This window comes from Empidonax traillii, unplaced genomic scaffold, assembly GCF_003031625.1.
Source record: "Empidonax traillii isolate 1590-97213 ecotype Southwest subspecies unplaced genomic scaffold, ASM303162v1 scaffold151:size923898, whole genome shotgun sequence".
Classification (NCBI taxonomy): Eukaryota; Metazoa; Chordata; class Aves; order Passeriformes; family Tyrannidae; genus Empidonax; species Empidonax traillii.
In genome coordinates this window covers 516,354-541,056 of record NW_020955344.1, presented here as the reverse complement: position 1 = coordinate 541,056, position 24,703 = coordinate 516,354, and the positions used below count along the sequence as shown (strand labels likewise).

Below are 24,703 nucleotides of genomic sequence, written 5' to 3'. Positions count from 1 at the left end.
GCTCTCAGCAGCGCCAGCAAAGGTGTCAGCCAGGGCGCCAAGAGGAGGGGCACTGTTGCACCACTAAGCAGGGGGTTGGCTTTTGATTTTTTTTCATATTGACATTACAGCCAGGATTTGCCCTTAGAGGTTTTGTTTTGTCATGAGCAGCTGGACTTTAAACTTCATCTCTCCTGTAGCTGTTTCACCCAAGAGCTGCAGAAATGCAGGCAGGGGCCATTAGGCTCAGAGAGTAACAATGGCAAGGTGCTCTTGGATAATATTGTTCCTTCTCTCTGCCCTTTTCCTTCAGACAGAGCAGACAGGTATGGCCTTTGTTTTGTTGTGCCTTTAATTCTAACTTGTGTTACCGCTCCTCTAAAAACACCAATAATTTTGTACCTTGTATCATGTTTACTTTGCAGCACAGAAAAACTGTTCATAATTTTCCTTATATTTCTCCTGTTTAATTCATGCAGCGAAGTGAAAACTGCAGTAGGTTATTGAGGCAATGTAATTTTAAAGTACCATCATTTATGCCGGGATAACATTTTGTCTTTTCTTACAATTTTAAAGTATCCCAGATATTAAAGAAAATTTTGTTTTATATTTCTAGTTGCTGCTGACATAAATACAAGAGAGTTGTATGAAAGAGGCTGATACGCATTGTTATTATAACTTGAAGAAACTTATGTTTTTATATTAATCCTTCATGTTTTGTCAAAAATAAGGAGAAGCTGGGCAAGGAAGAAAAAGATAGTGTCCTCTTAAGAAGGTCAGAATGCCTCTGGCAGCAGTAGAAGTGCACTGCCAGCTGTGCTGGATGTGGCAGAGCCACTGCACGATAGAAATGTGTACTAGGGGTCAGATAACCCTTTAAAATGTAAATCATGGTCATGAAGCGTTTTCTTTCTTAATATCATGTGCAAGCCAGTTGCTTATGGGATAACCTTCAAAAAGATAAATGTCTGTATGCAGTTTCAGAATAATTTTGTAAGTGCTCTCACTTTTTCCAATTCTGCGATCATTAATTATTTCAACCTGGCAGTGTTGGGCCCCCAAACACTGTATAAAAGGGAAAAAATAAACAACCCAAGCATTCCCTGCCCCAACATGTTTACTTTCCAAGTACAGAACTGACAAACACCTGCAAACACACAGCCACATACTGCCTAATGCGGGGGCAACAGGCTCCAGCACTTCACCAGCTGCCCAGAGGGCAAGCAGTGCTTGTTGCAGATATCATTGCAAAGAGGAGTTTCAAGATCTGATAACCCCCAGGTCTTTGAGCCCTCCTCCTCTTTACTCAAATAAAAAAGATTATGGTATCTTCCACATAAAGGGTCGTATATTACACAACTCTCTTAAACACAAGCATTGCTGAGGGTTAGCTTTTATTTATTCACCTTAAGAGAGAATTGCTTGAGAACTCAGCCATGTCATGACTTTGCTTCTCAGCAAATAAATTGCAGTGAACTAAGACTGAAGAGTGTCAGTTTGGATTCACCATCATAAGTTAACACAATTAATATTAATTTCTATTGATGAGTTTGAAAGCCCTATGCAACTTCACAAAATAGTCTCTGCCTCTATGTTAATGTGTTTCCCTTTTACCTGGCTGTCCTACAGCATTGACGCTCTGGGTGTCTCATGCAGTAAAAAAATAGGTCAGGAAGGGTTTCAAATTCTCCCCGCTTGGAAGCAAGTTAGGCATTTCCTAGAAGTAAAAGGTCACAACTTGTCTTCTGAATTTGGGCTAAGAAAGTAGAGCTCTTCTAAGTATTGCTGAAAGCACGGATGACCCAAAATTATTTCTCTTTTAGAAAAGTAGGTAAAAGTATCCAAGGAAATTAATCTAAGTACCTACATCAAAAAAAACCCTTACATTTTGTCACATAATATGTTCCAGTGTTTATATCAGCTGACGAGGCAAACAATGTTATCAAGAGACAGAGGCGTGCCAGTTCCCACCTTCTGGAGGAGGTCCTCCAAGGCAGCTTGGAAAGGGAATGCCTTGAAGAGAGATGTACACATGAAGAAGCAAGAGAAGTATTTGAAAATGATGAAATGCTTGTAAGTATTTTGTTTTCCTGTGTGCATAATGAAAATTGCTGCCCTGATCTTTTTCTTATTAAACACAGCTTCACAGCCTGTTTTATTTGTTTGGGTTTCTCTCCATGTAAAATCTTTGCACTTCCCACCTCAGTAGGTAGAAAGCAGTTGTCTTCCATGGTCAAAATGGAAGTGAGAAGATCAGCTCTGACATTTTGGAAGTCCCCTCCTGAAAATTATGTCCTGCACCTTACCTTGTGAAATCAAGTGGTTGTTGTTCCATTCTGACCACACACAGAAATACTTCCTGCATGGATGAACAGGGAACTTCTGCACAAACTCAAACACAGAAAGGAAGCCTACAGAGGGTGGAAGAAAGGACAGCTGCTTGGGAGGAATGCAGAGAAACTGAGCAGACAGGAATCAGGTTAGGAAAGTCAAAGCCCTGAGTGAAATAAACCTGACCAGGGATGCCAAGGGCAACAAGAAAAGTTTCTATAGGTATGTTGGTGATAAAAGGAAGATGGAAAAATATGGACCCTCTCCAGAAGGAAACAGGAGAACTAATTACTGGGACATGGGAAGGTTGAGGTACTCAATGACATTTTTACCCCAGTCTTCACTGGCAAGTACTCCAGGCACACTACCCAAGACACAGAAGTCAAAAACAGGGACTGTGAGAATAAGAGCCACGCATTGTTGGAGAATATGCAATGGTAGGAAAGGGGGAAAAGTTTTAAACTGAAAGAGGGTAGGTTTAGATTGGATATTAGGAAGAAATTCTTTCCTGTGAGGGAGGTGAGGCATTGGAACACATTGCCCAGAAAAGTTGTGGATGCCCCATCACTGGGGGTGTTCAAAGCCAGGATGGATGGGGCTTTGAGTAATCTGGTCTAGTAGAAGTTGTCCCTGCCCATGGCAGTGGGAACTAAATGATCTTTAAGGTCCCTTCCAACACAATTCTATGATTCTGTGATCCGGGTGGAGGGAATCAATGCACTCACTAGCAAGTAGTGAGACCTACAAAAAGAGGTTCACTTGCTCAGTAGCTGCAAATTCCCTTGTACAAGAAGCCCTCCTGACTTGTACAGAGGGATGCTGTGCTCTTTATTGGGAATCTTGATGGAGATTTTGTTTTCAGGGCAAGCAAAGGGAACAGCTGTAGGGCTGCCCATGCGCAGCTGTGGTGCTTTGAGGAAGGGAATGGTAGGGAGTGGTGTCCTTTTGGCAAAAGCAGCATCAGTCAGCTGCAGTACCAAGGGGAATGCAGGGCACACGGTGGTGACCAGCGCTGGTGACCTGCAGCTCTGCTCTGTGCTGACCCCTCTGCCTCAAGCAGCACCTCCTGGGGGCCAAGCAGGATGGGACAGGATGGGGTCACTTCCCAGGCTGCTGCATGCCAGAGAGACAATAGCCAGCCAGTTTTTCCAGGAAGCTGCACAGCTAAAGGATTCAACTGTTCCTGTCTGGCCTGTGAAGTGTTTACTTTTCTTTATAGCTTATTAAGGAACAATAAAATAAGCGCAGGAGGCAAACTCCCTCCCATCTCATGCATATTTTGCTAGTAGGGCAGAATTTGTAATTGTGCAACTGTGCAAACATCAAACTGCAGTCTATATTATCTCATAGCATGTTTTTGTTTTATTAAAATATTTATGGGTTATGGCATTATTTAAGAATTAGAATCTAATTTCCTTTTCTTTTTTTTTCCCCATAGAAAATATTTTGGGATATCTACTATGGTAAGCTGGCCCCTTGATTTTTCTCCTTCATAGCACTGTCACACTGTGAACAGTATGATCTTGTCCAGTACTGGTTTTCTAAGAGTTTTTAGCAGTTTATTCTACAAGGAACAACCAGTCACTATTTGTCACGGAAAAGTCTTGATGTAAAAGGTTTTAAAAAGAGTAGTAAATATGAAAAAAATTTAGGCCGCAAAAAAAGAATCAAAGTTGAAGTGAGTCAGTGTTATCATAGTAAACAGGCTACTTCTTTTCCTGAACTTAAAGCTGTTCTAAATCAACCTAGGCCATAAGAATATCTGTTTTGCAGATGCAACAGAGAAGCACAGCTTTACCAGCAAAATCTCCCAGATCTAGCAACCAAGCCTGAGAGAGATAAATAGGTGCTAAAAGCTACTGGACTATCTACAAACTCTGGATGCTGGTGCTGCATCATCCCCTGGCAGCTGTCAGGGCAAGAAACAAATCTGCAGAAGCTGAGGGTCTTATGTAACTAGATGCCTCCTAAACAAGGAGCCTGTGGCACCAGCTTATGGTGACTATGCCATATTCCCTCTTTTTTCTGCATGGCTTATCCCAAGCTCTTCTCTTGCTTTTAACTTAGTTTTTATTAATTTCTAATCCTAAGTTTAGACAGTGGATAAGGAGTGGCAAAACCAGCAGTCAGTATTAATTTTCTGCAGAAGCCACTAAAACACTGAGTCCAGGGAATCATTACATAGAAGAATCTCATCAGTGCTATATAAATTTTATGAAGAATGATGCTAAATATCTGGCATGTTATTACTTTTGTGAGGGTGGGATTAACTTCTAACTTCAGTCATTGCATGTTTGTACTAAGCATGTCATACAGGCTTCCTCTCTTCTCTAGAAAGAGAGAAGGGCAACCAGTTCAGAATGGTCCATGCAAACAAGTTTAGCCACAATCAGGACACATTACTGGCTTCAGCCTCAGGGATGGCTTCCTTGCTGTAATTAAAAGTCATATGTCCTGTCTTCTTCCTACAGAATAGCAGTGTGTGCTTCCTTCTTTGTGATGTCTTCTCTAACATTTCAAAGAGCGTTGCCTTTGAAGAGTGGCTTCTCTCCTCCTCCTTACTAATCAAACACATTCTTCCATCCTGTCTTCCAACAATCTGGGTTTCTAGACTTCTGGTATCTATTTTGCTTTCTCTCTGAAGTCCAGGGTACAGTGTGTAAATCTGCATTGTCAGTAATAGTTCTGGGGAGAAAGGCTGAGCACCCATCCAACTGCTGGGTCACCCTTTGGCTCTGTTTTGTGCTGCTCCACCTTTGTCCTTCAAGTCAAAGCTTATGTAGCAGGATCTTGCTGGATGTCAGGGCACTCCAACTGAGGTCATACTTCTCCCTGACCCTCTTTTATTAACAGTATATACTTAGCCATTGACAAGCTCTCTTAAAACATCACTTTCTTAACAGTTTTGTGCATGCCTTCTAGCAGTGTGTGTTTTCCTACCCCGCTTACTGACAATGTCATCTGAGACATTTCTATTCTATGATGTTCTCTGATTCCCCCTAATTGTTATCCTATAATATGATTAGATTTAAATCGTTTAGATTATTTGATCTTGAAAAATGTATATTGGTTGTTACTTACCACCTTTGTATTTTGCTGGGTGCTTTGATCATCCCAGTAGCTTTCCAGTAACAAAAATCGTGCTGATTTCTCTATCATTATCTGTGTCTCCTCCTCCCTCCTTTAATAAAGCTAGGTGCTAGATTTACTGTATCCCCAGCATGCAACCATCTAGCTGCTTCAGACTGCAGGCACAACCCTTTCCCTTGCTCCAGCTCCTGGAAGTCCTCACCTCTGCCTGCTCAGCTGTGGAGATGAGACCCACTTAACCCATCCAAAAACCCTCTCAGGAGGCCTAAATTGTGCTGGGGTATGCTAGTGGCATCTGGCTGTAGATGGACTGAAGGTGGTAGCTCTTTTAGCCAGTATTTTAGTACATTTAACACTCAAAGCTATGCATGCCCATAGCCTGAGCAGATGGTGATTGGTGCTTTTTTTTTCCCCAGCAATAGGTAGAGTTTCCACCTCTCTGTCCCTGATGTCAAACTAGTGCAGCCCACTGACTGAGGCTAATCTCTCTGATGAAGTGTTAAATTTTAGAAAGGTTAGGCTTTTCTGGCTTGCCCACTGCTAGCTTATGTCTACAATAAGCAGTTTTTATTTGGAGCATGTTTCCAAACTCTTTTGCAATCTTTCCAGTAGGCAGCTTGAAGGGAAACTGGCAGCTTTGCCCAGTGCTTCACTCACAGTGAACAGGACATCCTCTGGTTTCAGTTTTTGGTTCATCAGAAAGACTAAACTTGCTGAGTCTGAGCTGCTGTATAATATTTGTACAGATATATAACAGATTTCCTCCTATTTTGATGTTTCTTGCTGTATGCTTGCTATACAATTTTGGTGCCAACTTTTTCTATCCACTGCATACCAACCTAACATGGAAGACCTAAACCACGAGTCTCATGCTATTTTTTTAACCAACGCATGGAACTGTAACTCAGTCCTTTTCCCTGAAGCAGAGCATCCATCCTCCAGAAGCAGACTCTGCCTCTGGGCACCTCCCAGCCTCTCTGATAGGGGCTGCAAGAGTGCCTCTGGAAGCAGACTTGGGCTAAAATTATCCCTGAGAAGTAGTTTGGTGAGAGCCCATTTCCTTCCAAACTGCTTTCACAACATTTCTCTGTTGTTACTTACCACCTTTTTATTTTGCTGAGTGCTTACAGTTTAATCATTCTGGTAGAATGAGAAGCTCGTGTGCTGGGAAGGGGGTTATGTAATTTGGGGTCAGTGGTGGTGGTGATTCAACCCTATCCATTTCTTCAGAGGGCAGGAGGTGCTCCTCGAGCCCCTGCCAGCACAATGGCGTGTGTGAGGACAGCATTCGTGGCTACACCTGCACCTGTGCTGAGGGCTACGAGGGAGAGAACTGTGCTTTTGGTAAGGCATTGCCCCCCTTCTAGAGAATCCCTATCTCCTCCTTTCAGAGGAGGTTCCTGTGAAACCATACACAGGTGTCCCATTATGCCAGTCATCGTGTTTTTGGTTAAAACACACAGTTCTTGGCAGAGCAGAAGTGATGAGTGCTGCCCAGCTACAAAATGTTACGGCATCCCAAGGTTATGCAGTCTGTCCCTGCCTCGAGTCTCCCTTCGCAAGGGATGCAGCAAAAGCGCTGAAGCAAATCAGCCTCGTGGGTGGGCTGTAAAGGCAGCCCTGCCACTGCCACCTGTGCTAGCTGGCTGATTGCCCCGCTGTGGTCCCAGGTGGCATGTGGCCTGAAGAACTGGGGCTGCAGTGCTGGAGTGGCTGGCTGCCCAGGCAGCCCAGTGCCTCTGAGGCCACTCACACCCACAAGCCAGTCCCCTGGGACAGAGGAACTCCAGAAAACAAACTGTTTCTAGTGGAAGTGAAAGGCATAAAGCAAAACAGATGCTTTCTGGCACATGAAAAACCCTGGGCCATATCCTACATTTTTACATCTGCCAGGTTCTACTTTCCAGCTCTTACATCAGTATTTCTTCTGGTTCAGAGGTCCCTGGGGGCGCGAGACGCCCCGGCTGCAGCAAGGCAGGGTCATTTTTGTGTAAGGGGTGTGACTGTGACCAGCTTCTGGGACAGCACAGAAGGTGACACAGTTTGGACCAGTGCTGGGAACTGGATCTGCTCAGTGTGAGCCTTAAGGAGCCATGTTTTATGAGGTTTTTTGCTACTTCTCCACATATGAGCTAGATCAAACACCTGTTGCTTTGTGCTAGAGCTTCAAGCGTTTGTTCAGCTATGGAAAGTTGACTGAGCACGTTTCAAAGTTTATACTCCCTTTCTTTTTTTCTTATCGATGGCAGCCGATAATTTAATGTTTCTTAGAACGAGTATGCAAAATAAGAGCTATGCATTTGTTCTTTCTGAAAAACGGAAAGCTTGGCTGCCTTCTTCCTCAAGCAACGGTTGCCTTCTCAGCACGTGCAACAGTTCCCCTCCCAGGAGATACTGTGTTTTGTTTAAAAACCCATGGCATCCTTCCATGGGTTGACATGGAAGGTCCAGTTTGACCCATGGCTAATGCTCCCCAGAACTCGAGAAGGGCAGAGAGTTGGTTCAGGGAGATACTGGGGGAACACAGTTTGCAACAGTCTGTGGATGTTGCAGACACTTGGCTCTCTCCGATTTCCCCTTAACAAGGGAAAAATACTGTGTTGGGAAATACTACCAAGCCAGACTCCCTACCTGCCTCCACGCAAAGCGAATAAAAAGAAAATGTAAAGAGGACTCAAGCTATGAAAGAATACTCCAGGTGAACTGGTCCCAGTGTTTTTCCCCCACTTGTTCTGTTTAGCCAAAAACGAATGTCACCATGAAGCAAAGCAAGGATGCCACCACTTCTGCTATCCAGGAACTAATTCCTACCGCTGTTCCTGTGCTGATGGCTATGAGCTTGGGAAGGACGAAAAACAGTGCATCGCATTAGGTAGGTGTGAGCATGGAAGTACAGGAGGAACCTGTTCAGGGCTGGGATGGGCAGGCCACCACCTGATACCCAGATATGATCAACCAGCTCTGAGGCTCAAGCAATAAGAATATTACTGCGTAGAAAAAGGAGAAATCTAGGGACCACCACCCAAGATGCCAAAGTAACAGTAAAAGAAGCAATATTTTACCTAAACATTTGAGTCTTCAGAGAGAACTGGCATCATCCTACATATCACTCACCAGACTAGGTTTTCCACTCCTATGTTTGGTAGAGTAACTCCACCGAACACCTGTTTGTTCAGGAATGAGGTTCAATTGTTTCCCATCAGGCACCTGATGATCTGATAAGTGAAGGGCAGAATTTGCTGCCATATTAATTAGTTTAAAGCAGTACCCCTTTTTATCTTTTCAATCTCATACTAGGTATCTCATTCAATCTCATCCCCTTATAAAGTAGGCCTACTTAAAGCACAGAATTATATTTAGACCCATGTCTGTATTAGCAAGTGGGGCAGACAAATAGGAGTTCAGCTGTAGAGCCACTCTTTTGGTGATGAAAGCCTGATGCCCACACTCAATGCACACTTCAGGTGGGCTTTACATCAAACTAGCTTTAGTTCAGTCCTGTGGACTAAGCACCCTATGAGAGTATGTTATGTGTGCTCCTGGAGGGTGTCCTCTGGTTTAGTTTCACCAGAACACAATCCAGTCTGTGACCCAAAACCAAACCACAAGCTGAACTGAAAGTGATACATGCAGATAACTGGGTGATCCAACTGAAGAGCACTCATATTGTTCGAACCAGAACAGAAAGGCATGCACATGCCTAGAGTAACAACTTCAACAAAGAAAACCTCAGATTTACCGTACCCAGACTGGGCCACAGCTATCAGGTATTTGGCACAATTCAAACAGAGGATAAAAAACTAAAAAAGCAAGCTGCGCTGAAGCTTGGCTGGAGAGGAAGCCTCATTTCCTTAGTTACAGACACAGTGAAATCTGATCACTACAATGAACCAAAATTCAGCCCATTGCTAAACTTTATGATTAAACATTATGACTACAAATGTAAAATTATTCCAATTCTCACCAGCTGAGAAAATTGTCATTCTCCTTTTCCTTTGTTCAAAAACAAAATCCAAAAGTCAAGGTGGAAGCAATAAGGCATTTGCAGATATTCGCTGTCTTGAAACAATGCAGTACAATATTTTGATTTTTTTAAAATTAATTTCCTAGATGAATGTGCATGTGGCAGACTTCAAGACAGTGATAATCTGATAAGTGAAACCAGGAAGAAACATGATGAGCGATTTCCCTGGCAGGTATTTCTAGCAATTCATGAAACCCATCACTCAATCTCACGTGGACAGCACTATCTATTTTCTTTTTGCATTTTCCTAGGTGCTACTGCTAAACTCAGAAGGGAAAGGCTTCTGTGGAGGAGTGCTGCTAAAAAGTAACTTCGTATTGACCACAGCAGAGTGTGCTCTTCTGCACAACCATTTTGAAATCAGGGTTGGTGCTGGTAGGTGACCCAACACATTTTCTCTTGTTGCAGTGTATTTTAGTATGGACAAGCTTAATTTAAAAAAAAGCTTACTAAACTTATTGCTGCATGAAAATATTGTTAAAAGAAACAAATATGCTGTCATTTCATTTAAGCACCTCTGTGGTGCCATCTGAGCTATAACTACAGCTGTCCCATACCTCCTTTACAAGCAAAGCAGAGACAGCTGCCTCTCGGACACAATGCAGAACTCAGCACATAGGGATAAGCTAAACATGGTGGATTTAGAGGTGGCTTTTGTTTCATGCCAAAATTCACTTCAACGTTGGATTTTTGTCCTTACTGCTGAAATTATGCACGCTTCTACGCAGCATTGAAAAGCTGTCAGGGTATTATTCCTACTTTCCCTTTACTGCAGTGGTTCTGAGAAACAGCACCTTCAGCTTCTCTGCCGCACGTGTTCCTCAGCACCACCAGGCAGTCTTGCATGCAGCTTACAGGTCTCTGATAAACTACTCCTAAGAGCAGCTGAAATGCCATTGCTTCACAGGGCCTAATGGAACAAGCGGAACTGAGAAGACAATGCAAGTTAGCGAGAAGCACATACACATCCGGTATGATGAAGACACTGGTGAGAACAACATTGCATTGCTACGACTTCAAGAGCATGTTGAGTGCAACAACTACCAGTTTCCCGTATGCACCCCTGAAAGAGACTTTGCAGAACACGTTTTAATTCCAAAATTGGCTGGTACAGTCAGTGGCTGGAGAATGGAAGGTGATGAACTTAAAGTGGATGAGCTGCAGGTTTCGTACCTTCCTGCTGAGGACTGCAAACAAATACTCAACATCAGCCTCACAAACAGGCAGTTTTGTGGGCACCTCCAGAAGGCCACAGACAAACAACTGGCTGGAGGAAGCTTTTTAGCTACCGAGTATAAGGGCACTTGGTTTCTGACTGGTATCCTGGGACCTTGGCCACTAGAAGACACTGACTGGGAAACATTTCTTTTCACCAACACCGCGAGGTATATGATATGGGTTAAACAAAAAATGAAATAAGACACAAACACAACCAACTCTCAAGCACCAAACCCCTACCAATCATTGCAAGGAAACATATGGATGCAGCCAGTACTCCCATCTGACTGTATCACAATTCACAGCAATGGAAGTTTGCAATGATGGCACGTATTTAACTCCAAGTTATACAGAAAAGCCTGTTTGTCTTTCCTTCTTTTGCTGATACGCAGTTCTGTGAAAGTCATGATGCAGTAAACTTAGTTATTTTACTAAAAACTGATTTAACTTTAAATTTATTAGAACTGTTCATCCTAAAACTCAAAACACTTTGACCTTTTTCTGGGATTTTAAATGATGTGAATTGGAAACGAGTCTTTTCAATTCTTGGTATCCTGAGGTTTGCTTCAGCAAATTCATATTCTTATTTCATTATTCATACAAGTAAAACTTACAAGACCAGAGGAACTTCTTCTAAATGTCTGTGTTAATGTAGGACTTCACACTTTCGTCATGCTAAAAAATGCTTCCCCTCATACATGGTACCTGTGTTTTCCCTTATGAATGATGTCCATGTCAGTCAGAGGATAAAATAAAACCCAATTGTAAAACACAGGAAAAGAAAATGTTTAATTTCCTTTTAAAATAATTTTAAAACCCCAAAACTACCACCTCATCAGTTTGGACAAAGTTACATTTTGTACCACTCCCAAACAAGCAAACCAACCAACCCCCCAAGGTAATAACACTTGAAATACTGGATCCAGTGGTAGTGTTTTCCCCAGAAGCAAAATAAACCAGACTCTGGGTAAGTTAGCTACACCATCTTTTGTTCACAATTACAAAAATAAAACAAATATTATCAGAATTAAAAAAAAACCCAAACCCATCTATGGGTACCTACAGACAAACTGCCCACATGTACTTGAACCCGTATGTATTACTGACACAGTAAAGCTTTTGGTGTCAAGCACTTCTCTAGTTTTTAGAGAAAGCTTGAAGAGAATATTTAATACCAGCAAGATTATCCAAGATACTTAAAAAAAAAAGGGAAACCATGTATGAAAACATTATTTCCATTCCAAAGAATGGCTTAACACAAGTAACAAAGGCTGACACTTCTCCCTGAAAGATAAATGCAAAAATAGTAACACAAAGTACTTTATAAAAGCTTTTAAGTAATTTGTGAGGAATTCGGAATGCTTTGCTTTATTTCTTGACGAAATACTTTGAATTATCTAGAAAGCCTGTGGAAATTACGATTTAAAAGTCAGCATTTCATTCCAACGCACTTTGTAACACTGGCAGCCTTGGTCACTCTGGGAAAGGAGCCACAAACAGTTCCTGGTATTCCAGTCCTGGACACGACCCAGGCAATTTACAGTGTCCTTGGTGTGATTAGGAGCAGTTCCACTGGGCAAGCTTGAGTACCCAGCAAGTACTTGCATGGATAAGATGCAATACTCAACACACTGTTGACAGTGGAGGAAATGGGTTCTGCTTACTGACCACAAGCTTCTGATGCTGGTGGGATATGTAGCCCTTAATGTGACCCTGGCAGAAGGAGAAAAAGGGAGCATTAGTACTGGGAGCTGGTAACACAATGCCTATAACCTAAGCAAATACCTACAACCTAACCACAGCAGTGTGTGTATGCTCAACCACCACTGCACTACTGTACTTGATATCTATAAGGGTCCAATTTATGTAAGTGGGTCAACTCGGAGAGTAAGGAGGAAGTTGGAACCACCCCCGTGTTTGGGTACTAGCCAGCCCGCCAGTTTGAGAGCCTCTTGCCAGGGCCCACAATGGGTCTGCTTACATTGCCTTGAAGCTGTGTAAAGCTTACACAGCTTTACAGAAGTGTTTCTAAATTTACTCTTGTTCACTTTAAAACAAGGATTTTAATCAATTAGTATTCCATACCTAATAAACTAAATGACATAGCACTTCCTTTTCAAACATTGTGCTGTAACACTGAAAGAAATCTTCCAGTGACCTACACCACATCAAATAATCTGTTTCAGAGAGATGTGGTTTGTTTTCTTGCTTACACTGCAGTGCTGCTCCAAAACCTCTCATTTAATGAAATCTTTACATTTCAAGCCTTTATCTGCTCATGAGTAGTTGAAATCCCCTTAGAGTAAAAGACAAAATGTGGAACAAACCCAAAGAAATCTGGCTTTATTTTTCTCTAATGTTAGAAGGTCAAGAGTCTCCTACTTCAAATGCAGAACAAATCCTTTCTGGTCCCAGTTAAAATGTTTGTATTTTTAAATCAATATTTATGCATATACAGAGAAAATGTCAGTACCAGATTTGTAATGTGAAATTCAACTTCAATTTTAACTGATTCCTACAAAAAAAAAAGGTAGGAACTAGTGGAAGTCTGCAGGGTAAATGAAAACATTTCACTTTGAGCACAAGCGAATCAACTTTTTTACATAAGAAAATGTAGGATTACTGATGTGGTTTTTGTAATAAACTTTTATTCCCTGTCCAATATTTCTTACTGCCTGATGTCTGAAAGGACCAGACAACAAGTGGTCAGCACATACCATATATATAAGGTTAGCTAAAATGCACTGGACTTCATCAATATCAACATCCTCTACTTGCATGAACTTCAGGGCAATCAGAAAGGCATCTAGAGATAGCTGATGGGTTTTGAGTAGTAAATATCTGGAAAAAATAACAGAACAAATGTGTTACTGAGAAATACTTGAAAATTCTGGTTCTTAGAAAAATGGCCTTTCTACAATAAATTCACTTCAAGAGGAAGTCAAGTCTCTCAGAGGGAACTAAGGAGCATATATATTTTTATCTCAGTCCAAGGTAAAACCATACTATACATGCTTTTCCAAAATATAGGTTTCGTTATGCTTACACTTTCTTAAAGAGATTTCTGTATGTGATGATTTTCAGCTTCTCAAGGATAAGAAAGATTCCACATCGAATGAAGAAGGTCTCATGCTTTGTCAAAGCATCATTTAGTAGGAGAAGATTGCCTTCACTGCAAAGATGAATAAATGAAAAAATGAGAAAGTCTCACCCAAAAGAGAAAAGAAATTCTCTGACTTGGTAGGAATATGCATCCCCTGCCTTCCTCTATGATCCCAAATAAATACCTTTTACTTAATACTTTTTGAACACAAAGCAACAAAACAGGCATCATACCTCACAGACTTTGTTACTTCAGCAAACTGCATAAGGTCATACTTTTTTAAGAGCTGAACTGTTGGCATATGGCCCTGAAAAATAAATGGTTTCCATGTTTTCCAGGGTAAAGTCAAATGCATTTTAAACAGAATCTACTAAGCTACAAAAAAAATTGTTAAGAGAAAAAGACAAATGTTTAGCCACTTTGTTTTTTGCTACAGAATAAGAAGTGAATAAAAGCATTTGTAGGAAAACCTTCTTGTCCATGTCAAACACCTTGTAGCTCAACTCACAACTACTGATTTAGAGAGTCTTCATACTTATTGTTAGGGAACAGCTATCAGATTTGTAAAATCAAGATCCCATGCCATGAGGCTGATGTAGATTCAAATTTTATGCCATGACTGTATGATCTAATCTGCAACCAGAAGAACTGTGGGAATACCAAGCATTCCCAAGGGAATACAAACAGTGCTGCAGCACTGTCAAATGCCAGCTCAGTCTGTAGCAGAGATTTTATTCTCTGCTTCCATGTGGAAATAAAAATGACCTTTCAAAAAACAAGCACCACTACCAACCTCCTTTCCCCCTTGCAAGAAAAAAGAGAGAGAGAAATGTTAAAGAAACAAAATTAATTCTCATTGCTGAATCAGGTAAGACTGAACTATCTACACCATCTAAAAGAAACTTTGGTTTTTCCCCGTGCACAACAAAGATCAGATTGCACATTGACTTGGTCAGACTTTAAATTTAGTTACATCATGCTATGCTGTTGGTAACTCCTTTCTTGGATGGAGGATTAGCTGAGAGCAGAACTCAGCTGCATGTTTACTTGAGAGCTGCTAGGAATTAAAAGAAACAATATCCAAGCTATTTTAGTAGAGTTTAAGGTTAATGTTTAGGCTCTGATTTAAAAAAAGTAACTGTAAAAACAGTGACCTTCAGCTAGTTTCTTTAGTGGCTGTTGTACATTAGAACTGCTCCAGAAAAGCCACAGTAATTCTAGGCACTACCAAACCCACCAGTTTAGGGCACCCACTCAAGACTGGGAGAAAGTTTTTAAGACTGTTAGTTTTCCTTTATCAACCCTACCATTGATTGATCTGAAAGTAACCAATAACAAAGTCAATAAATAAAAAACGGAAAAGAGAAGGCAATTATCATACCCATTGGACACAGCAAGGGACTGGTAAGGGAGCATTGAATGGAAAAGGGAGAGTGGTCACAAATAGGTTGTGGCAAAGGTGAAAGATGGTCACTCAACAGAGGCAGGTGATAACAACATTCTCCATGTGTACCTTTTGTAACAGGGCTGGGAAGAGGAAACTCTAAAGTCTAGTTCTTGTCCCCTTGGTTACACTGAATTAATTGTTAGCATAATCCCACTAGTTCAGGGATACACAAATGTTAACACAGCACATGGGAAAGGACAGGAATTAGAAACAGATGTGTTTCATTCTTTTAATAGAAATACAAAATGATCACATACTAGCCAGCCTTCAGTGATTCTTTCAAAACCAAAATGCTCTACCTCATGACCCTTCTGACATGGGCAAATATACAAGGTGCAAATAGAAAACTCAAAGATAGGCTGTGGCTGTGACAAACCCCTCTCAACAGTCCTCAGCCATTTGTTTGTACATCCTCCTTCCTTCCACTAGGTAAAAGAAGCAGATCAATTTGTCCCAGTGAATCCACACATTCCCTGGCTTGTCAGTGCAGCTGATAACCAGAGATACACACTACTACATGACAGAAGTTACACTGTTACTTGGTTCTCCACAGAACTTAAAGATATCTTTCTTTAGAGAAGTATCATCAGATTGCACCTTCAGGAGGGGTGGGAGTAAGGTAGGGGGAATGGAGGGACAGGTTGGTTTTGTTAAGGTGGGCAGGGTAGGGATTTGTTTGTTTGGCTGTGTTTCCACCCCCTCATTTCTCCTTTCCTGTTTTGCTATAAATGACAGCTCAACGTTTTTTATCCTCAAACAACAAAGTGTGCATATGCTGGCTCTTACAGGGGTAAAACACAGCCTCTGAATTCCAGTAAGGGAAAACCCAGAACAATACTGAGCATCAGGTTTATTATCTGTGTCTGTCCCCCTCCCCCCATTATTTAGAAGAGTAACATCTACTCACCAACAACATTTTTACTGGCAGCAGGTAGATCAAAATCATTCTTTTATTCTTCTGGCTTGATCGGTGACAGTGCTCAAAGGCAAATGACAGGTACTCTTCAGCTGCAGGTACAAATAAGCACCAGTAACATGAGTCAACAACGAAAAAGGGTTAAAACTGTAACCCAAATTCTGTGCTCAATTTCCACCTCTAGCTTGAACATGACATTTGAAATAATCACACCAATCAAAAAACTGGAGATTCACACAAAATACAAAGTATTACCAGAAAAGTAAGTTTTCCTTCAGGAAAACTTGCCAAGGTCTAGATGTCAACATAACAGCTACAAGCAATATTAGAATTTTCAGCTCATTTCAGTAATATTATTGTGCTCCTATTACAGGAGTAGAGAATCTCAAGAAGCACTGATGATATAGCACTCTATTTTCTAAATTCAGATTAGATTCTTCAGTGGATGAAAGCTGCACGCAATGCACACATCTGCTGAGCTGCAGAAATGTGCCAGTAAGACTACACAGCATAACAGGAAAATCTCCCAGCACTTTCCAACAATAGATAAAAATTATAAGCCTGACAGGCAGAAGACACTGTTAAGAGTAACAAAATAGCTCCAGAATAGATTTTGGTCAGGGGTTTCAGTTAATGATGAAGTTATACACCTTACCTCTAGAAGCATTTCTACTTATGAAATCTACTAGAAATCTATGAAAAGCAGTTTCTACATCTTCCAGAATCAATGCACCTAATATCTACATTACAGTTTGCTGAAGATTTCCTACATGGCACACAGCAACATAAAGAGGACAAAAGAGCTGCAAAGCCTCCTTTGTGAAACCTTTTACAAACCTATTCTTCTGAATGCTCATAAATTTTGTAATGCACAAACATAATGCTTAAGACTACAGGGAATCTCACTGACACAAATATTTTAAAACTACAGTTAGAAGTGTCACATAATCTCATCTCTGTTCTGAGTCAGCCTGTGGGCCTCGTACCTTTCAGCATGACTTTCCTTTAATTTGTGCAAACACAACTGCACCTTCTACTCATGTTTTGAGTCACATGCAACATCAGCCAGATTTCACACCAAGAAAGTGTCTTACTGGTACACAGTACCTTGCTTAAAGTCACTGTCAAACATGGCTTTGCGTCCAACATAATATTTGTATGTAACTCGCTGTGCCATACTATATTCGTCCTTCAGATTTGAGCTGTCAATTGCTCTAATTAAGGGCTTACACAGATGGAGTTTGTTGATCTGTTAAAAAAAAAAAAGCATTTTACTTAAAGAGTGTAGAAAAACAGCATCTTATAAAAAGGATGGGTTTGACTTAGAATATGAAATACAAAACATAGCTTACCAGACTTGAACCCTACCTTAAAATAAATTTTAAACAGCTGATTCACAAGAAACAACATGCCCCACTTTTTGGAGTCTTCAATGCCTGCTCGACTGTCATAAGCAAAAAGAAAAAACCTACTAGTACAGAACCCTTTAAGAAAATAACTATTTTGTCTTTATAGTAAAATTACTCAACAGATATTTTATGGATTTTTAGGGTTAACATAAGTGTCTAAAAATAAAAGTCAATGCGAAATTCCTTAAACTCTTTATGTCTTAAACCGTATCAGCACTATCAAAATAGAACATGTGTTCCCATATTAATACCTCTGCTACATTTTTTCTCAACGCCATGAAAAGATGTCATACAAAGTACTATTCATCTGCATGAGGGCTCTCACTCTAGTCTGCAGGTAACACATACACTAGCACAGCAGTGACTTATAATATTTGAGATGAATGATTGGGAAAAAAGCATTTTTCCACTTCAGAAGTGTTAAAATTGCAAAGACTGGAAACCCAAGTTTTCATCTTTCATTAGGCTTTTCCATCTAAGCCTAATGGAGCAAACTTCACAATTGAACAGGGTACAAAAGCACTAATCATATTTTCTGAGAAACAAGGACATAATCAGTCCCTCCCAACAACATCTGCTACCAATGCAACCTATGCTATGTACCAATGCTACCAATGAAGTGAGTGCTCTCCATCTCTAGTTAATAGTCAAGAGAGAATAGACTAAAAATTACAGGAAACAAGAATCAGAAGTCTTCATTCTTACCCATATATGGCCTTAGGAAGCGGGAAACACAAGTTCATTAAGTTCTTAACAATTTAATAGTGCATGTTCTATAGAGGGTTTTTCACTTACGTGTCACTGGCACAGACTCGAAAACAGCTCATCAGTAGTTCTGCTGCTTTTTCCAACATGTCGCCAACCTTGCTTTTCCCTTTCTTCACAAGCTGTTGATCTGCCTAGAATTACACAGCAAGAAACAATATGTAATTCTACGTCCCCGTTTGCTGGTTTGCAAACAGTTTAGTTCCTTAATATTGCATTTTATAAAGTATTATAGCAATAGATTTGCCATGCCTGCTGTCTCCCAAATCTAGAAGGCAGTCAAGCTCACACAATAAAAGAAAACACTTGGAGAGGCTCCTCGACATGTACCAAACCTAATGCCCAGGAGGACAGTCCTTTGAAAATACACAGGTCTCAGAAACCTAAATTCAGGTTCAATACCTGAACTGGAGCATTAACACTTCAACTCAAGTTTACAAAGACCAAGAGTCTGGAAAAAATTATGGAGTTTGAGTTATAGAATTCATTAGTCAGTTTCTCTCCACAGCCATGAAGACTAGATTTTATTTCTAAACAATATTCAACATTTTCCAGTAGTAATGCACAACACTGAGAGCTGAGACTTCCAGAAAAAACATAAAACCTATGTTAGAGTAGCAAGAGGAAAAAAAAAGAACTCAGTTGTCAACACACGGAAAAGATCCATGCACTGACTAATGCAGAACTTCAACAGAAAAAACATAGCAAGTAGGTATTTATTACTTTCTAAAAAGTTTTAGTATAATGCTTGCATTCTCACTAGCTGAAACAAAGTAAAGGAATGGAAATTCATCCTCTGCTGCAGAAGTCTTCTCTGCATCCACATCCTTTGAATATACTACGGTTAGAAGACAGAGTCCAAACACTTCCAATACGACTGATTCAACATTCCCCTTTCACGTGCATCACGTGCATCTCAGATATATGGATTTGCCTCATTCAGACTGAGAACTGAGCCTTGTTACAGAGCAGTCACACACACGAAAGATATTCTCTGTGCAAGCATGCCATGTGTGTGGTTTCGTGGGTAAGAGTGGTAAGAGCACAAGAGAGTGCTGAGTGGATATTATTAAAAACACTGGATATTATCAAACTCTAACCTTATTTGAACTTTAGTTCATCTCTTCAGGTAAAGTGACTAGGAGCAAATCACAACTCTGCCACTTAGCTTGGCCTAGCAGTTCTCCATAGATCTCTACACAAGCTACTTCAATTCACCAGCATAAGAAAAATAATGTAAATTTGGGGATTATTTGCATGTCAGCAGTTGTATAGCTCAGAAAGGGCTCCAATGAGCATCAAAAGCAGTGCACACAGCTGGAAAAGGGGAAAGGAACAGAAACTCCCCTCCTCAGATGTGGTGAATGGTTAGAATAGCTCAGTTGTCTGTGATAACTGCATCCTTATAAAGATTTCAACCAAATCCCAAGGATAACACACAGAAATAGTGAGTTGTGGCATATGCTACTCAATAAAGAAAGTACTCAATCCCTTCATCAGCTCTCAGCAACCACTGGGAGTTGCATGCAGGTCCTCAGAACCCCTCTAGTTCAAGCTGCAAACGACAGACAGACAGACCGAGCAACATCATTTTTCAATAGCACTGGATGAATTTAGTGCGACAACAATATCCTAAATGATGAGTTTATGAACAAAATTAAGTTGTGCAATAAAGTCTAAAAAATTTCCATTGTAGAAATACCGAAAAATAAAAGCAATGAGATTGTTAATCAGATCTACTTACATTATTAGCAAAAATTCGAAGATCAAGGGCTACAGCATACATAATAGGTAAGGCCCTGGAAAAGTAAAACATAATATACTTAGTATATGCAAATCATACAGTAAGTAAAACACGAGAAGAAAAGCTATTTTTCTTTGTTAGTTGATCATAAAACCAGAAAAGTATACATTAATCTTTAAATAAAGACGGATGCACTTTTTAAAAGGAAAGTTCTTCAAGTTCTCAGCATTTCATAAATCCTACACTGGAATTATTATTTCTGAAGCCTTTTTTAATGTGAATTCTTAAAATACCAACTCCCTTTAAAAAAACTCTTCACATGTTCACTTATGGACCATTCTACATAATTAGGTGCAGATGTTTAATTTTCACGTTTTTGATCATAAAAACTAAAACATGAAGCAAAAGCAATTAGGTTGGATTTAAGCATCACTAGGAATAAACAAACATTATAGGCATAATTTTATTGTATTAGTATGATATTAGAGGGAAAAGATGAGTCTAGTTTCTAGTAGCTTTCTACGATGTACTCACCAATTTTCTTCTTTATGTGCCTGAAATGCCCGCAGGAAAGACGTAATGTATTCAGGAGAATTTAAAATACCATGACATGAAGCACATATTTAAGAAACAGCAGTTGATTGGTACCACATATTACTACATGAAGGACTAGAAACCAAAAAAGCATCAAGTAGTTCAGCAGTCAGGATGCAAAGACACATTATGGAAGAACATGAGCACAGCCATGCACTCCTTCATGTGGCAGCAGCAGCAGCAAGAAACACTGGCCAGAGATAAAAAAGAAGCTTCTTTATCATTATTTTCCCCTCTAGCCAAGTAAAAACTGCAAGGTATATTAATGATTTGAGTTTCTCCTATACTCTGGGAGAAAATAATTTTCTATTTGAGAGCCAAGTGACAGATTCCTTCTTAGCGCTACAGAAAGTTGAAAGAAGAGATTTCCTTGCTTAGGAACCTAAGCAGCTGAAGTGGAAGCAAATCACATCCTATTAGATTTTTATAAGGCATAAGGAGAACTTATTCTACAAGGAGACAGAGTTAATCTGAAAACAATATACAAGATTTATGGAAAAGGATATTGGACAATAACTGTCTGGCATTTGTAGGCTTCTATAAAGTCATGGTTTCCAACAGCATAAGTACACCTGTCAAAGAAAAGGTGCATTAGTGCATCGGAAAATAGATGTAAAACAAATATTTCTTTTTGTCTCTTAACAGGCTTAAAGATTTACAGTTTATTTAAGAGACACAGAAATGTGATTAGAATATTCCAAACAAAATGGCACAAGCATTTTAACAGAGCACTAAGCTTGATAATTGTAGAAAACTGATCCAAGAGATCGATGAGGATTTGCTTTATTAAGCTAATGTTTACTGAAATGGTCACCAAGATTAGATAAAAAACAGAAATCCAAGACTGTTGAAAGATAACTAAAGACTGTGTTAATGCAGATTTTTTTTTAATAAAAGTCTCAAGAATTACTTAAGTACTGCAGCTGTCCTAAGAGTACTTTTATGACCAAAATTCCCTTTTAAAAGTGTTTATTTCTCTTATTTATTTCATTGAAAATTCTTATATAGCTAGTACACACAGAGCAAGGGAAACAGTGAAACCAAAGCTGTGCCAAAGGCTATATGCAGACGACTGCCAGATGGGTAGAGCAAACTTTATATGGAGAGGAGAGAGAAAGTCTTTATTTCCTGCAGCTCTTGCATTATTTTTAAGAGTAATAAATACCAAGTTTCCAGATGCAAGCCCTTTAAAACAGGTAAGTAAACTTAAGGATATCTTCTTCCCCAACCCTGGACATTTCAGGCCTATCTTTACCTTAAGTGGGCTGCAAACATTTCATCATATGGTGGCTCCAAAACTTGTTGACACTTTTCCTCTGGAGATGGAAGCTAAGTATAGAATAAAGTGAAATGTTAAAAGAACATCCAAGGCACCAGAAACAGAGCATCATATGGATATTTTGTCATGGCGGTTTTCACAGAATTGTTAGGGTTGGAAGGGACTTCTGGAACCCATCTGGTATTGTGGCATCTATCAGAACCTTAAGTTATATTAAAAATCACATTCAGTGCAGTGAATTGCTACTGTGCATTCTGTCTCCAGAACCTAATCAGAGCCAGCTTTAAGTAAAGGCATCTGAGATGCACCAGGCTCTTCCTTCCCACTGCTTTTTTTCTTTATAGTCACTTCCACTCTGTCATGTTAATAACTAAGGCAGCCCTGGTGAGAAAGGACTTTTAAGACTGTACCTATACAGAACATGAAGAGCCATTCATGAAACAAAATAATTAAAAAAAAAAGAAATATAGAATATCCCTGTAAGAAGAAAACAGAAGCAAAACTACAAGGGGATCCTGCTCTGGCCTATGAAACAGGTTTCTGAGGTTTATAGAAATAGAAAAGGAACCCACATAGAAAGCCAAGAAAACTGAAAGCAGAGCAAAAGAAAGGTCAAAACTAGATTCTCACCTGTAGTCTTGGATTTGCTACATGTGGATGTTTAAATGATACTAATTCTGCACAAAATTGTCCATCTCTGCTGTCAATGGCTTCTTGTACCTACCAAAGTAAACAGCATCATTACAGAATAAAATCCAGCAACACACACACACAACATATTTACACAACTACAGAAGCCACTTCCTTGTTACCACTGTTCATCCTCATTAATACAAACTCAAATCTGAGTTTTTAAAGGTTTAAAACTGAATGAGTAATCTTGTATTTTCAATAAACCTGTTTTTCAAAAAGGTCCCAGAGAAAAGGCAAGGTGAACACTATTGTGGTTTTTTCCTTATTTGTAGGATACAAGCAAACCAGAGGATCCCCATACAGAGTACATGGGCTTAGCATCGTGAAACAGCAGCTGTGACCATATTCCAGTTGGACTCAAGGGTATCAAACACGTATGTGAAGTTACAGTCTTGGAGTAATGCTTTAGAATAAAGTGAGGCAGACCTAAGATGTAGATATCATTTCAAAGGCAATATCTGATATTAGACTGGCATCTATACAGAACACTTTTGAAATCTGTTAAGAGTGTAAGTGTTATATTCTGTGGGAGAATGGTTTAATTCTGCTTCTTGCTAAAGATAATTCCTTGTAAACATTAGTCTGCCTGAACAGTTTATTGTGAAATTTCTTCAGTTGTAGAAGTAGTTTTAAATATTACTTCTTAGGAGTTCACTTCCCGCTGCTTGTGCTTTATTTGTCATATTTTTGTGTCCTGATACGGAAAAAAAAATCTTTTTGCTGTATGGAAAGTTCCTATCAAATGGGAAAAAATTATAGACTAAAATATTAGCTAAAGAGGAAAATCAACGGCTTGAGTTCTTTCAAAAATTGACAGGGATTTTTTTCCTTCAGGAAAAAGGAGACCTAATTTTGTGGCGTTTAAGTAGTTTTTTTCCATTAAATATTCAACATACTGTCAACTGGACAGGACGGTAACTTTTCAGAGCAGATCATTGTCCAGAGCGATCTCAAGATGCTCCATTTTTGGAGACTAAAACCCCAACAGTTGCTCTCTTTCCGTGCTCTTCACTTAATTGACTTGACTGCTGTCAGGTGAAGTAAGAGAATAATGCTGAGAATCCAGTGGTCCAGAAAAGAACCAGCAGGAGTGGACACTAAAAGCTGACAGTTCAGTCCAAATGGTGTCCCTATGATTCTGCTCCCGTCTCTCTATCCTCCCTGCCATACACTCGGTGTCTCCGCATTTCTGATCTTAAATCCCTGTGCCTGCCGAATCCCTGAGCTGCCCCTGTTCCTGCACGCTCCCACCGTCCCTCCGTGCCGGTTCTCACGGATTAATTACCCCGCTACCCGTTACATCAGAAACCATCACACCTTTCGGGCATTCCAGGCACAGGCCCTCGGCACTCAGACGGCGTGCTTCACACAGAGCGAAGATATGTATTTCTTCGCCACATCGCTCGTTCTATTTCTTGAACGAGGCAACCTATTTACAGCAACACATTTACACCCACACACTCAAACGGTGCCCACAAATTAATTTTAAAAAAAATATTAGAAAAAAATCTGGCTTACTTGCTGCAAATACTGGTTTATGGTGATGTGGGCCATTAGAGCGTAGGCAAGGCAAGGGTCCCGACTCTCTCTCACTCTCCGAACTCCCGGCGCGCCGCTCCCCGGAACTCCTCTCGCGCTTCCGGCACCCGCCGACGCGGGTCACGTGACAGCCGCCCGACTCCACCCCCAATCGCCGCTACGGCGCTCTGCCCCGCCCACAGCGAAGGCGGGGGTGTGGCTTAGCATTGGTAGCCAATGGGAAAGCGCGGTGGGCGGGGCAGAGGGGGCGCGTCAGGGATAAGCCGCGTGCGCTGGGGCGCGCTGGGTGTTTATAGGCGTGTGGCGGGTGTTTGTGGCTGTGGGCATCGTAGACCCGTGGTCAGCCATGTACCGTCGGCTCGTAAAGGTGGCGGGCAGAGCGTTCCGTGAGCCCCGTGTGGGACAGGACCCCCTTAGCAGGAGATCCCAGTTACTTGCCCGCTGGGGCGCCCTCCTCGCTGGCAGCGCTCCCGGGAGTCGCGCTGCCCGCAGGGAGCCCTACGCGGGGGCTTTGCTGAACTTGGGTCAAAAAAGTTGAATCGAGCATTTAACTCTTGAAAAGGCTGCTCCTA

The 24,703-nt window shown here is 40.7% G+C and overlaps 2 protein-coding genes across 3 annotated transcripts; one reads left to right on the top strand and one right to left on the bottom strand.

Annotated features, from left to right (window-relative positions):
* The first annotated feature begins 135 nt into the window (after nt 1-135).
* On the top strand, nt 136-13,180 carry PROZ (protein Z, vitamin K dependent plasma glycoprotein). Its single transcript, XM_027884613.1, has 8 exons — nt 136-305; nt 1,889-2,052; nt 3,749-3,773; nt 6,631-6,744; nt 8,141-8,272; nt 9,511-9,596; nt 9,676-9,799; nt 10,332-13,180. The coding sequence occupies exons 1-8, from the start codon at nt 239-241 to the stop codon at nt 10,841-10,843; spliced, it is 1,224 nt and encodes a 407-aa protein (XP_027740414.1). The 5' UTR covers nt 136-238; the 3' UTR covers nt 10,844-13,180.
* PCID2 (PCI domain containing 2) lies at nt 11,795-24,265 on the bottom strand. 2 transcript variants are annotated; one of them, XM_027884615.1, is made up of 14 exons: nt 24,111-24,265; nt 22,530-22,619; nt 21,876-21,949; nt 21,126-21,192; nt 20,561-20,601; nt 20,027-20,081; nt 18,313-18,416; nt 17,477-17,552; nt 17,216-17,357; nt 16,100-16,200; nt 13,979-14,052; nt 13,689-13,814; nt 13,360-13,483; nt 11,795-12,355 (listed from the first exon to the last, which is right to left on the bottom strand). In XM_027884615.1, the coding sequence occupies exons 1-14, from the start codon at nt 24,144-24,146 to the stop codon at nt 12,266-12,268; spliced, it is 1,200 nt and encodes a 399-aa protein (XP_027740416.1). In that variant the 5' UTR covers nt 24,147-24,265; the 3' UTR covers nt 11,795-12,265. The 2 variants fall into 2 exon arrangements, with proteins under 2 accessions (XP_027740416.1, XP_027740417.1); XM_027884616.1 differs by lacking the exons at nt 11,795-12,355; nt 13,360-13,483 and adding an exon at nt 13,518-13,619 and having other exon boundaries at nt 13,663-13,814.
* Nucleotides 24,266-24,703: the final 438 nt, after the last annotated feature.

Coding starts and splice junctions, on each gene's coding strand:
- PCID2 (XM_027884615.1), bottom strand. CDS start 24,146: ATGGCCCACATCACCATAAACCAGTATTTGCAGCAA. Junction 18,417..20,026: donor TTCGAATTTTTGCTAATAAT/GTAAGTAGATCT, acceptor GTGTAATTCTAG/GCAGATCAACAGCTTGTGAA. Junction 16,201..17,215: donor TGACAGTGACTTTAAGCAAG/GTACTGTGTACC, acceptor TTGTACCTGCAG/CTGAAGAGTACCTGTCATTT.
- PROZ (XM_027884613.1), top strand. CDS start 239: ATGGCAAGGTGCTCTTGGATAATATTGTTCCTTCTCTCTGCCCTTTTC. Junction 9,597..9,675: donor ATGAGCGATTTCCCTGGCAG/GTATTTCTAGCA, acceptor GCATTTTCCTAG/GTGCTACTGCTAAACTCAGA. Junction 9,800..10,331: donor TGAAATCAGGGTTGGTGCTG/GTAGGTGACCCA, acceptor ATTGCTTCACAG/GGCCTAATGGAACAAGCGGA.